The sequence below is a fragment of the Ursus maritimus genome, unplaced genomic scaffold, assembly GCF_017311325.1.
Source record: "Ursus maritimus isolate PB19 unplaced genomic scaffold, ASM1731132v1 scaffold_1, whole genome shotgun sequence".
NCBI classification, from domain to species: domain Eukaryota; kingdom Metazoa; phylum Chordata; class Mammalia; order Carnivora; family Ursidae; genus Ursus; species Ursus maritimus.
Window position 1 is genome coordinate 33,947,556 of NW_024423343.1, and position 12,655 is coordinate 33,960,210.

At 41.0% G+C, this 12,655-nt stretch overlaps 1 protein-coding gene across 1 annotated transcript in view; it reads right to left on the minus strand.

The window, feature by feature from the left end:
- Positions 1–870: 870 nt before the first annotated feature.
- The window catches only part of LOC103659731 (aldehyde oxidase 4-like), a 55,897-nt gene continuing 44,112 nt past the window's right edge, over positions 871–12,655 (minus strand). Inside the window, exons 28-35 of the mRNA XM_008687327.1 lie at positions 12,120–12,248; positions 8,892–8,966; positions 7,963–8,015; positions 7,420–7,534; positions 7,169–7,234; positions 4,854–5,039; positions 2,770–2,937; positions 871–1,986 (exon numbers count right to left, since the gene is read on the minus strand). Of these exons, the coding sequence (XP_008685549.1) occupies positions 1,933–1,986; positions 2,770–2,937; positions 4,854–5,039; positions 7,169–7,234; positions 7,420–7,534; positions 7,963–8,015; positions 8,892–8,966; positions 12,120–12,248 (846 nt within the window). The 3' untranslated portion in view covers positions 871–1,932. The remainder of the gene's footprint in view (positions 1,987–2,769; positions 2,938–4,853; positions 5,040–7,168; positions 7,235–7,419; positions 7,535–7,962; positions 8,016–8,891; positions 8,967–12,119; positions 12,249–12,655) is intronic.

The following is a 12,655-nucleotide window of genomic DNA, read 5'->3' on the forward strand; positions in this document are numbered from 1 at the left end:
TAATCATTGAAGGGCTCTTGATCATTTATCACTGGTTAGAAAGATCGTATCCTACACTTCTGTGCAACTATCACTGTAATAACAATTTAAAATTAGACAGTCAATAATTAAATTTTAAGATACTTATCTAAATTAGTACTATGGATTAAGTTTTAATATAATAGATACTAAAAATTGTCAAATTTTAAGGGCATTAGAATTTGGTATCTGCTATCCTATAAGATGTACTATTTTTGTAAATACTTCATCCCAAACCCCAGTTCTTCAAGTTAATTAACTACTGCTGAAGTGATCAGACTTATTTTGCAAAAATTCAATTTCTGCGTTTTCAGAGGCTTTGACCATATGGTCTGTGAAGTACAATACTTTTTAAATTAATTTGTGTCTGTGATAAATGTGTCTTCCTATTTTACTACTAGAAAAATATACCAGTGGGGCGCCTGGGTAGTGCAGTCATTAAGCGTCTGCCTTCGGCTCAGGGCGTCATCCCGGCATTCCGGGATCGAATCCCACATCGGGCTCCTCCGCTGCGAGCCCGCTTCTTCCTTTCCCACTCCCCTGCTGTGTTCCCTCTCTTGCTGGCTGTCTCTCTGTCAAAATAAATAAATAAAATCTTAAAAAAAAAAAAAAAAGAAAAATATACCAGTGATCCTATTTTTGCTGTTCTGTCTGGCACAGCTTGTGTGGGTTGGGTTCCAGGCAAACTAAATTATTGGGTGAATTCAAATAGACATTTAAAAATATATATACACACACATGTGCGCACACACACACATATACACACACTTCTCTTAGAATAAGAGACACTGACTGACGGACGAGAATTTTCTTTGGAAAGAAGCCTTTCTTTTCTACTGCCAGCCTTCTATTCTTCCAATCTGGTCTCAAACACACAAGAACAGTCATTCACACACAAAATTACTATTAATAAGTGCAGAGCTTTAATATCTGGTATACAAATCCCGACAAGTGATTTAATTTGTTTATTTTGTTTCAAACCTCATAGGGACTGAACATCTCCTTTGGCATAACCCTGCATTTCCTCAGGAAAATGCAATGCAAAATAGCTAAGAAATAACTGAAAAATCAATCAAACAAACAAACCAACCCTCAGGATTTCTCTGCTCCTCTGAAATGACAAAAGGAAGGCGGTGCTGATTTCATCTTTTGGATACTAAGCGAAATCAAGGGACTGCAGAATGATTTGAGATCATTGTTTTACTCTATGTGGTTTCCCAGGAGAGGAAGACACTGTACCATGAGCATAGCTCATGGCAGATGAGGACCAGTTGGAGGCTTGGGATGGTTTACACCCCTAAGCCTCATCTAAACAGGCCACGTGGGAGTGGCAGGAACCTGAGGATCATGGCGGGCTTTCAGTGCTGGAGATCACCAGAGCCAATTATGTACATTTCTTCCAACCCCATGTTCAGAGACCTCATTGTTAGTGGTTTAGAATTGGCCAAGGTGGGTGTGTTTACACCACAGAAATTGGCAAACACTATCAATCATGGATTTTTCAAGGTGAGCTGGTTATCACCATCACACCACTGACTTTGGGGATCCAATCCTGAGAGTTTTGGGGTGGATGATTTTAGGGGTGATCAGAGTTCTGAAGAACAAAGCATGAGCAGTTTCTGGAGTTGTTGAAGATAATAGGTAATGAAAACTCTACCATGTTTCAAAATCATGATGTTGTAGATCTTCAGGATAATGCAAATGAAAAGAAGAATTTTTGATTCTAAGCTTCATTATATCTTTTGGTGTAAACTTATGTCCTAAAACATAACCATGCAGCAACCTAAACCATGGAGAATAACTAAAAGATACTAAAATTATCCTTGACAATCAGGAGCCAATCTATACTTCGCTTTGGTTTGAAAATTTTAAGGTCAATCATGTATTCTTTCACCTTCTAAGAGAAACATAGGATTAAGACACATGGATGGACCAAGGTGTAAATGTTGAAGGATCATCTCTAGGAATCTAAAAAAAAATCAAGAGGGAAGATAATTAATAAAATGTTATATATGAAAAACTTGTAATTCAGAAGAAAAATTATTTTTTTTTAAAAAGAACAAGCCAATGTCCATTTTATTCTTATCAAAAATATATAGTTTTCCTATTCCTTTCAATCCTTGAGTCATAAATCTCTTTATCCTCATAAACTTCTTATGTTTGGGATAAGATGCATCTTATTCAGAAGCCCTGTTACTTTCAAAAGCATAAAGTGAAATCTAACTTTATACTAGACCTTCAGTTAGGGCTGCAGTAAGCAGTTCAATATAGGAATAGTTTCTTATGTTGGTTCTAGACATATTTTCAGCAGCTGGAAAATGAAACTGTGTTCTATTAGTGTGTCATTACAAGGCATATCAAAGAGTGCCCAGTGACTTTGATATTTTAATTTAAATTATTTTTACTAGTTTGCTTAACAAATACTTTCTGAATAATTGACCAGATCAGATATCTATTTCATCTAATTTAGTTATTAAGGTGAAGTTAGCTACCACGTGGATTTGCTACTAGCACTGGCTCAATTGAGTCAGCTTTTCTTTGGGGTCTGAAACAAGCCATCATTTGAAGAGGTCCACTCACTTTGCAGTTGCTTTAAAGTATATAGGTAGTAGCAGGTAGAGGCAGAGTGAGAATTTTCATTGGAAAAGATGAACCTGCCCTGGGATTTTGTCATGGTTACCAAATCCATACCAAGAACCTGAAAGTCCACGTAAGTGGTGATTACCAGAGACCTCTCCTCACCACCCTTACCATGTCAGTAAACTGATCCATACAAGTCATCCTAATAAACTCAGGAGTTGCTGGGCTATTCAGGGTGAAGGTCTTGGTCAGCCCCCTCTCTTTGCGGGCAGCAGTCACTGCATCAAATATGGCGAACAACACGGAGGATCCCAAGAACATTCCAGCCTCACCCAACCCCTGAGAGGAGGGTAAAAGTCTGTCAGAAATGCATGGTTCTGTTAGGACTAATTTGTGTATACACACACACACACACACACACACACACACTCACTCACTCACTCACCTCTTCTGGCTGTATAATCATTAGACTGGAGTATGTCTGAATTGCCAGAACCGAATTCCCCCCATGCTGATTTGTGTGTGGGGTCCTCCTCAAAGTAGCTCATGAAAATGCCCCAGGACATCAGGATAGTGGGGCAGCTAAAACCTCCTGCTCCTCTGCTCAGGTAAAGTCCTAAAAACCAAGGCCCTTGGTGCCCTCTAGAATATTCCACTTTGGGCTCCAGACCATTTTTGTTTAACTCAAAACCCAAACAAAACCACCACAATCGTTGTAGCTGAGCCTGAAAGACAGTGAGGTGGTTGACTCTAAAGAGTGAATTGTTGAAGTTGCATGTGTGCTATCTTCCCTGGTGTGTGCTGGATGTTTCTGAATTAATAGTGTAGTGGCATCATATTTTGAATGATTCACCAATGCATCTTTGTGCTGATTTTTCTTCTTTCTTTCTTCAAAGTAATCTGGTCTGTGGTCTGTGGTTAGGGCCTTAGTGGAGAATTGGCCTTTATCTCTAAGCAAATAAAGCTTATCGCTGGCTTTGATTTTTACTCTAAAGCAAATGTAGAAGGAGAGGTAGAGCTGGTAGAAGGAGGGGTTTCCTCTGAAGAGGAGGAGGGGGGCAGAAATGTCCTATCTGGAGCACACTGGCAGGGATGTGGCTAGACCCTAAAAGGCAGGATTGTACGCTGTGTCAGGATGGTCTTTAGAGATGGTCCTGGTGCAGACGTAGAGATAGAGGCCATTCAGACAGGAAGTCCTGCTTTCCTCCCGATCTCGACCTACTTTTAAGAAGGACAGGCAATTTCCTGAAAAATCTAAGGTTAGCCTGCCATCTGTCTGGCCAGATGTGGGCTCAGAATAGAACTTAAATTGGGGGAAGTTGTGTTTTTTTTGTGCACTTGTGTTCAAGAACCTCACCATAGGTCTTTAAGAGCCAATTAGAGCCCATATGCTCCAGGGAACATAGGGTCAATACCTCTTATATCAGCAGCTATTAACAGCTCAGAGCAAATAGTGAGAAACTTGTTTGAAAGACTATTCCAATTTGGGGAGGTGTGGAGAGAGGCAGATAAACAAGAAAGAATTGAGTCTGGAGGACATTCGAGAAGGGTGCAGAAAAGAAAGTTCTGGGCTGGTGAAATTTGCTTACAATTTCAGTTTTATCTCATGATGGCACTTAGCCTAACGACCCAAGATGTTTGACTCTTCCTTGACCTTTCTTGTTTGATTAAATTTGTTTCATGATCTCTCTCATGAGTGAAGAGTCTACTCGGTCTTCTGAAGTCAGTGAGCACCACTCTGCCATGAATTTGCTTTTCTTTTCCCCTTTCCTGTTGGGATTTTTAATTCAAAGGAGTAAACAAACTCAGGGGACTCTTTCATTATTTCTTGAAAGAGTAGGTTGTAATAGACGAAACTATGCTCCCTCAAAATTCATATGCTGAAGTCCTAACCCCCTACTTCAGACTGTGACCATATTTGGAGATAAGGTCTTTAAAGAGGTGAAGTTAAATTAAAATGAGGTCTTTAGGGTGGGCCCTAATCCAATATGATTGGTGTCTTTATAAGAAAAGGAAATTAGGACATACAGAGAGAGACATCAGACGTGCACACAGAGGGGATGGCCATGGGAGGACATGGTGAGAAGGCGGCCATCTGCAAGCCAAAGAGAGGCCTTGGAAGAAATCAAACCTTGATCTCGGACTCCTAGCCTCCAGAACTGTGAGAAAATATATCCCTGTTGTTTAGGCCACGTAGTGTGTGGTACTTTGTTATGGTAGCCCTACAAACTAATATAGAGGTCTTGCGTTCTTACCTTGGAGGAATAGATGGCTGTGGGATTTTGGGAACGCACCAAAGTGACATAGAACTCTTCTGGTATCTCAGTGACAGTTGGGATTTTGTAGTCATCTGGACTTCTAGAGTAGAGAACACCTTCTGGGGAATATTTCAGTTCCTCTATGGTATAGAATCCCATGCCTTGGATAAATGCTCCTTCAATCTACAGGCAAGAATTTCGCAGTTCGTAAGTATATGATATTGATTGAATAAATATTCCAATGTGACTGAAAATGGTGCTCCGAACCGTAATGAGTCATTCTTGACAGCCTGGGGTGGACTTACAAAGGGTCCTGCAGGGTCTGGTGCTTGCCATCCTGCCTGGCCTCATCCCTAGTTCTTCTTGCCCAGGTGACCCACTTGCCAGGTACCAGACACTTGACAAGTTCCGGGTAATTCTCAAGCCCACCAGATTTCATTCAGACCTTCAAGTCTTTGTATTGCAGTTTCTCCTGACTCTCTTCACTGCTCCCTACCTCAGGTTTTCCCCCTGGAGAATTCCTATTTATTCTTCAAGTTCCTGCCTATTTGGAGCCTTTTGGATCCTCCTACCACCTCCTGGGTGGATTTAGAAACTACTTCCTCCAGTAGTTTCTTGAACACATTCCCCCATCATGGTGGCTCTCGGAGGGTATTTTCCTTGTTCACATCTCCCATCTTGCTCTTTCTCATGTTTATGAGCATTTTGAGGCCTTGGCCTTCTTGTTTTCTGTTACTAGCACGGGGCCTGGTACATGGGTTCTTAATAAATGTCTGTTGAATTAGATGAAAAAGAAGCTAACATTAAAGGAACATGAACTAGAATAAATGGAACACTGTAGGTTATTATAATATCTGGATTTCTTTACTTCCCTTTATAAATTACCATGTAGAGTAGATAATGTTAAACAAGATGGGATTGAAAAAACTTATATTAAATTAAATATTTTTTATTAAAAGTCATGATGAGTTCTATTTACAAACTAATATGCCCTAGGGAATAGGTTTAAGGGGTGTCTGCCTGGAGGTTAAAGAATTGAGGGAGAGTCACAGTTTGCATTTTATTGGAAATGTAAAATTAAGGAATAAGGTATACAAATCTGAATTCTGTATTTGGATACTTCCAAATGCTTATCCCTAAAGGAAAAGATCGAGGTCAAGAGATCAAGTCTAACATACTTCTAGTTTTCTTTCCTTTTCCAATGAGACAAATGTAGGGTTTTCTGGATCATGGCATCTCCCTTTCTGCCTTTGCTTAAACAATAAAGAGGCAGAAAGGAGCTGGGAGGAGGGATAGGAAAGGGAAGGGGAGGCGAGGACTGGGTGAGCTGTGGTTCTCAAACTTTACAGGCTTAAGATGAATTTCAGGTGCAGGCTAAACGTGCCAGTTTCTGTCTCAGCCCAGCAAAGTTAAGATGGAACAAGTTTAAGCCTGGACTGAATTCCTGGGTTCAGGAATCCATGTTTCCAATAAACACTTATAAATACTTCTGTTGCAGAGTCTGAGAACCACATTTTGAGAAGCACAGAGGGATCAATAAAATTGTTCCTTATAAAGCCCAATGGCTAACCCAGATAAACCAATCTCTTAGGGTGCTGGGAAGCTGTTGGCAGTCGAAAGTACCATGGGTCTGTCAGGTGTGATGCCAAGCTTCTCCACTGCTCCAGCATGCTACTCAGGTGGACCCCAGGGACCAGCTGCCCTGCCTCACCTGGGGGGTGGTTAGTAGGTCTGGGGTGGGCTCATGTGGCCCCTCCACTGGCTCCACCTTCAGTAACAAGACTAGAAAAAAGCAAAGCTACACCAACAGCTGGAAATATTTTAACTCAAAGTTTAAAAAGACTTTCGGTGCATTAATTTTATTGTTTGTGAGATCAAAATCAGAATTAAATTCTGCAGGAGGCTAAAAATTATGTTTAAGTATATCTTTTTCTTTTATATTTCCTTAAATTGCAGTCTGTTTAAATTTAATATGAATCCTAATGTAACTTTATTATTTTGTATTTATATAGTGTTCCCTCATTATGAACATATTAATTTTCATGAAGAAAAATTAGAAGGCACGGAGAATTATAAAGCAGGATAAGCCACACATATTCCTGCCATACAGAGACAATGATTGTTAACTTTTTCTTGAATTTTTGTCCAATATTTTATCTATTTGTGTGTGTGTGTGCGTGTGTAAAATATATAATATATATTGCCGAGTACTTGCACCAGGTATAAACAACATTTGGAGGATTCTGGGAAATACTTTTCTGAATGGAACTGACCAAAAGTTCCTGTGGTCAGAGGGTCCTGGTATTACGCACCTGTCCAATGTCCAGGGCTGGGTTTATGCTGAAAGCAGCATCCATGAAGATGTCAGTTCTAAGGAGCTGTTACAAGAGAAAATATATAGTGGAAAATATGATTTATTTAAAATAGATCTTTACTAAAATTATATATCTGTCCCTGGTTCTTCCAGCTGGAGGACCAAGTTGATTGTCATGAACAACACGGAAAACACGTCAATGTTTGTGTTTACACTATGCAGGTGGTGAACACAAATGTTGCTCTTTACCTTATGAGCCCCAGTCAGACAGTCAACTTCAACCTCAGAACAGGATGCTCCATAAACATAATATGGATAGGGGTCACCTTTCTCCTTCTCCCAGTCCATATACGTCTGGTAGCCTCTGAGAAGAGAAACCAGCAGTGAAAAGGAAGGGCCCTTTCCCCAGTGGTGGTCTCATCGCTCACTGTACTGTGGGGCCTGGAGATGAACGGAGCACCCTCCCCATGGCTGCCGTCCTCCCTCCCCTTCTTCGGCAAGGGGTGTGTGTGATCAGAATCGTAGTAGTTGCAGCGCAGACGCGGGGAGAAGCCCCACTGATGTCTGACCTCTACCCTCCGGAGGGCAGTTACTGGACTGGGTCCGAGTGTGTGTAAATAGCTGCGGGTCCCTCCTGGTGGAGTCCCTAGGCCTCCCCGCCATGACCCAGGCCTGAGGGTGACAGTGGGGACCCGGCAGAGCTCCCGGGCTCTCCGGGCATCTGTTCAGACTGATGAGTGCACACCATCTCTGCCCAGCTGTAATCTAACCCAAAGTAAAAATGTCCTTTACTTGAAATATCCAGTAGTTGAGAGACTGATGGATTCTTCAAAGGCTTTTGCAATCTGGAAGAGATGATAGGTTACCAAAGAAATATAAATTTAGGGAAAGTAATGAAAAATACCTTTCCTCTCTTGTTTGGAGCAAGCTTACTACTTGTATTCACCTCAGTCGAGATGTACACCTTGTACAAGGCACGGGTCATGCTTTTCAAGAGGGATGTACAGGGGCAGCTGCTAGCTATGCTCTGAGGCCCTCTATTTTTTGGGTTGCACAGTGTAGAGTTTATTATTTTTTAACGCTTTTTGGGTTTTTAAATTAAAGAGGGGGCTAGACCATACTCGTGTACTTTTGTATCTACACAGTTATGTACATATACACACGTGTTTATATGTGTATGTGTGTCTGTATACGTATGTACTTTTACTCTGCTTTTTTCCCAAATAATCTGACGGACTGTCCCAGTATATTAAGTCAGCTTCCTTACTGGATTAACCTGGGTGGGGCTGGGAATAAGAATACTAAAGATAATAATAATAGTAATAATAATAATAACTATTATTATTATTAAAAATAGAGTAATCCTTTGGTAGTAGGACTGCTATTATCTCTGCTGCTCTGGTGAGAAAACCAAGGTCCTGAGGCACTGAAGGTGAAACTTGTCTCCCAGAGCCAGTAGTGACAGAGCAGGGACAGTAACCCTAATGTGTGTTTTACTTTAGAGCCCATGCTGTTATCATTCTTTGTGAGAGATCAGGCTCTGAAATAAAGTCAAGTTTCAGTGAATCCAGACATTGCTTTTGCTTTTTTGGAAAAGCTGAAGTAAATGTTAATAAATGCTTTGTTTCTTGAATGGGCACCACCCATCAGCCCAGGCACTTAGGGCCATCGCCCAACTGGACATATCTGCCTTTTCCTGGCAGAGATAATAGAACACTCACCCAGTCCTCCCATCTTCCTTCAGGGTTTTTCCTGATGATTGGCTGAAGACGGGCCATAAGAATTTGGCAGGCATTCTAAAAATAAATATTTGAAATGACATCAGAAATTAAAGCACAGGAAATAGCAAAATGTTAAGTACTCAAATCAATTCAAATGGAATCTGTCAGTTTTGTGAACCTGCTTGCTAGTCCTCTAGGCAGGGTTTCTTAAAGTTGAGTAATGTAGGGAACCCCTCTGAAGGAAACAAATATTCTTATGGATCCTGCCGTGTTGACATCCATTATTTTTATTATAATGCTGTTTTAATACATGCTAATATAAAGCTAGTTGAGTCTCCTTAGAGTTATAGCTCTTTTGTACCTTTAAAGCAAAAATAAAATGACAAAGCACACAAACCAATCTACACACCAACAAAATTCAAAATAACAACATTAGTTTAGTTGGTTGATGATGTTGTTTCTCTGAAGCTAAATTGCTGCCTGGAAAGTGGCCATCTTGGCTGCTCTCGCCCACGTGCAGTGGAGTTGAGTGTGCCTGCTCCGTGCCAGCTGACAGAGCAATTTTCTCTCCATTCTTCTTATGTAAATTACCACTAGATTTTCATCTGCACTTTATACCTTGCCATCAGCGGCTCTTCACTGGGCAAGAAAAAACAGCTTTGACCTAGGAAGTCCATCTGTGCTGTTTTCTTGTTGCCTTGACACAAAGTATACTTCTTGGTCCCAAATGTGAGGTCAGAGGTCTCATGGCAACACGTCACTTATAAAGTGGTCATTCTGATGATGCCAAATGTGCTTTTCAAATTTTCAAAACATTATCAGTGAAACGAAAATAAGAAGGATCGAGGTGAAATCTTAGACCCTTGAGATTACACCTGCTGACTCCTTGTGTCAGTGGGCTCCAACTTGGCCTCCACCCTTAATTCAAACATGAATCTCTTCATGTCTGCCCTTACGTACTCATCACAGCCTCAGATCACCTCTCATGCCCCCTCTTAGTTTCTGCTCCTTCTTTTCTATCATCCCCTCTTTGGGAAGTGGTTTCTGGCTTCTCATGTGTTAGGGAGTTCCTTGGTTTTTTCTTTTTTAAAAAATTTATTTATTTTAAAGAGAAACAGAGAGAGCATGTGAGGGGAGGGGCAGAGGGAAAGAGAATCCTGAAGCAGACTCCCCACTGAGCAGGGAGCCTGACACGGGCCTCGATCCCAGGACCCTAAGATCATGACCAGAGCCAAGACTCAGCCTCCTAATCGACTGAGCCACCCAGGCACCCCAGAGATCCTTGTTTTCATAAATCTCTTTGCTGATTCATTCAGCTTTCAATCACCGACCTTCTTACAAATGGGTGCATTTCAAAAGAGGGTCACATCCAAGGCAAACCTAGGTCACAGGGTTCCTGCCTGCCCAAATATCAGGTATTTTTCTCCTAATTGTGTCCTGACCTTATACTCCTACACATAACTTTACACTCAGCAGTCTGACTGTCTTCTCTTTAAGAGAGTGAGATATTGCAGAGAACAATTTCATTCTTTTGTGACGTCCCGAACTCCTTTCTTTGTATGGAGAATTCTCTCATCTTATGTCCCTTGGTAGGGTCACCTCCCTCTACTGAAGTTCTAAATGCCAGATACAAATTTTCCAGTTTTTACATTACAGAAAAATTTAAAATACATAAAAGTAAAATAATGCACTAGCCCCCCTTATCCAGCTTCAAGAATAAACATTTACACCCTAATCTTACCCATCTACTGTCTTTCTTACTTCTTCTACCTTGCTCCCTTTTGCTTTCTCTGCTCCAGTCCCCCAGGCCTGCTGCAGCTTCTCAAGCATAGTAAGCTAGCTCCCTCTGCTCCCAAATACCTGCATGGCTTCTTTTCTTGCTGTGTTCACAACCTGGCTCAAGGACTGATTGATTGATTGACTGCTTGAATGTAAGCTCTATGAGATCAGGCTCTTTGGACTTAGTCCTGTTTCACTTAGTGCTTTACCTACCCTTAGTGCTTATACTACTTAGCACATGGTAGGCCCTCAGTAAATGTTCGTTAAATCAATATGGAATCAACAAAATAAGTGTGAAGAAGTCACACAAATTTATGACTTTTTATGATGATTTTTCATTATAAAATATAAAAATATTTCTAAAAACACTGTTTCCTTTTTTTAATCTTTTTTTTTAAATTTTTATAGTATGTCTGCTTTATCAATGCCTGAGACTATGCCTAGCCATGCATTGGGTGTCTTTGTGCCACCTGTGTTTGCAAGACAACTAGAATCTAGATAAAAGGTGAAAAATGGACTCAGTCACCTACGTGTTTTAACCAAATGAGAATCTCCCAGACTGTTTTTCTTGGGTGCTGATTCTATAGATATTAGGAGGGGTTTTATTAATGAAAATGTTTTCATGGTTAAGCAAGCTTGGGAAAAACAGTGAAACAAAGTTAAAGAGGTTTCTATACTGCAGGAGTTGTCAGAGCATTTATTATGATAATATGCATCATAAGTCTCTATGAGCGGGATGTAGTATGCAACATTTTCCAAACTTGTTGACTACAGAATCCTTTTTTTCCACTGAGAGCGTCATGGGACCACTGTTCCAAGGAACATACTTTGGGAATCACGGTTCACATGATATATGGGCATATTCAACAGGCTGAAATCTCTTTAAATCAAGGTGTTTGTCTTTCGTGGGTCCCTAATGGTCAATCAGTGGTTTTCTGGAGGTTGGAGGGTGGGGAGAAGGGAGGTGGTGGTGGTGGCTTTGTTGCATGATCTCTGCAAGCCACCCAATGATTCTACGAGATGGGTGGTAGTTAGGTGAAATTTTACAGAAGAGGAAACTGATCCTTAGAGAGGTAAAAGACAGGTCAACCCCTTCCTGGAATGAGGATGTCCTGTTAGTGATGCACTTACTCTGCACTTCTCCGGTGTGCTGGGGTGAGGTCAGGGAGAGATTCTCTCATCTAACACAAAGGGAGGTTGCTGAAGGTTGCAGGTTTCATATGCAACCAAACATTAATTACGAAAAACAGCCCAGGACAGCAGAAAGAGCACCAGATGGGAGCCCCAGAAAACTGGACTTGGAGTCTTGGCTCTGCAGGTAATTAGCTGAATGTTCTGCAATCAGCCACTTGACTTCTCTTGGACTGTTTCATCTTCCATAAAAGAAGGGGTGGGACAAGGTCTCCTCCAGCACTATCACTGAGTAACTGAGAACTGAAAGACAGGCACCTGTACAGCCTTCCCGTTGATGTCTGCTCCCATCGACGCCGCCGTGAAGCTAGCATTGGGCACTGTGATGGTGCTTGTTTCAGACAGGTGTATATATGACTGGGGGATGTTCAGTTCTCGACTAGCCACCTGTCAGAAGCAGAAGAAGAATATTCTTTGTTCATCGACTTTAAGCATTCCCCCCAAATTAAAAACATTTTAATTCTTGTTTTGAACGGAATATAAAACCTGACTGTCCTATTGGCACAAACATTTAAGACAGCATCTTAATATTCTCTGTTCATTGACTTTAAGCATTCCCCCCAAATTAAAAACATTTTAATTCTTGTTTTGAACGGAATATAAAACCTGACTGTCCTATTGGCACAAACCTATAAGACAGGGTTTCATATGTAGATTATGAGTTTGCAGCAACCAAAGAAACTTTTTGCGCTTGCTTTTATACCAGTTTCATAAGGAGCCATACGGCAGTATGGTCACTCTGGGACATGTAGTTTAGTAGGACACATGCAGTAGGCAAGGCTGAGGCCTGATCT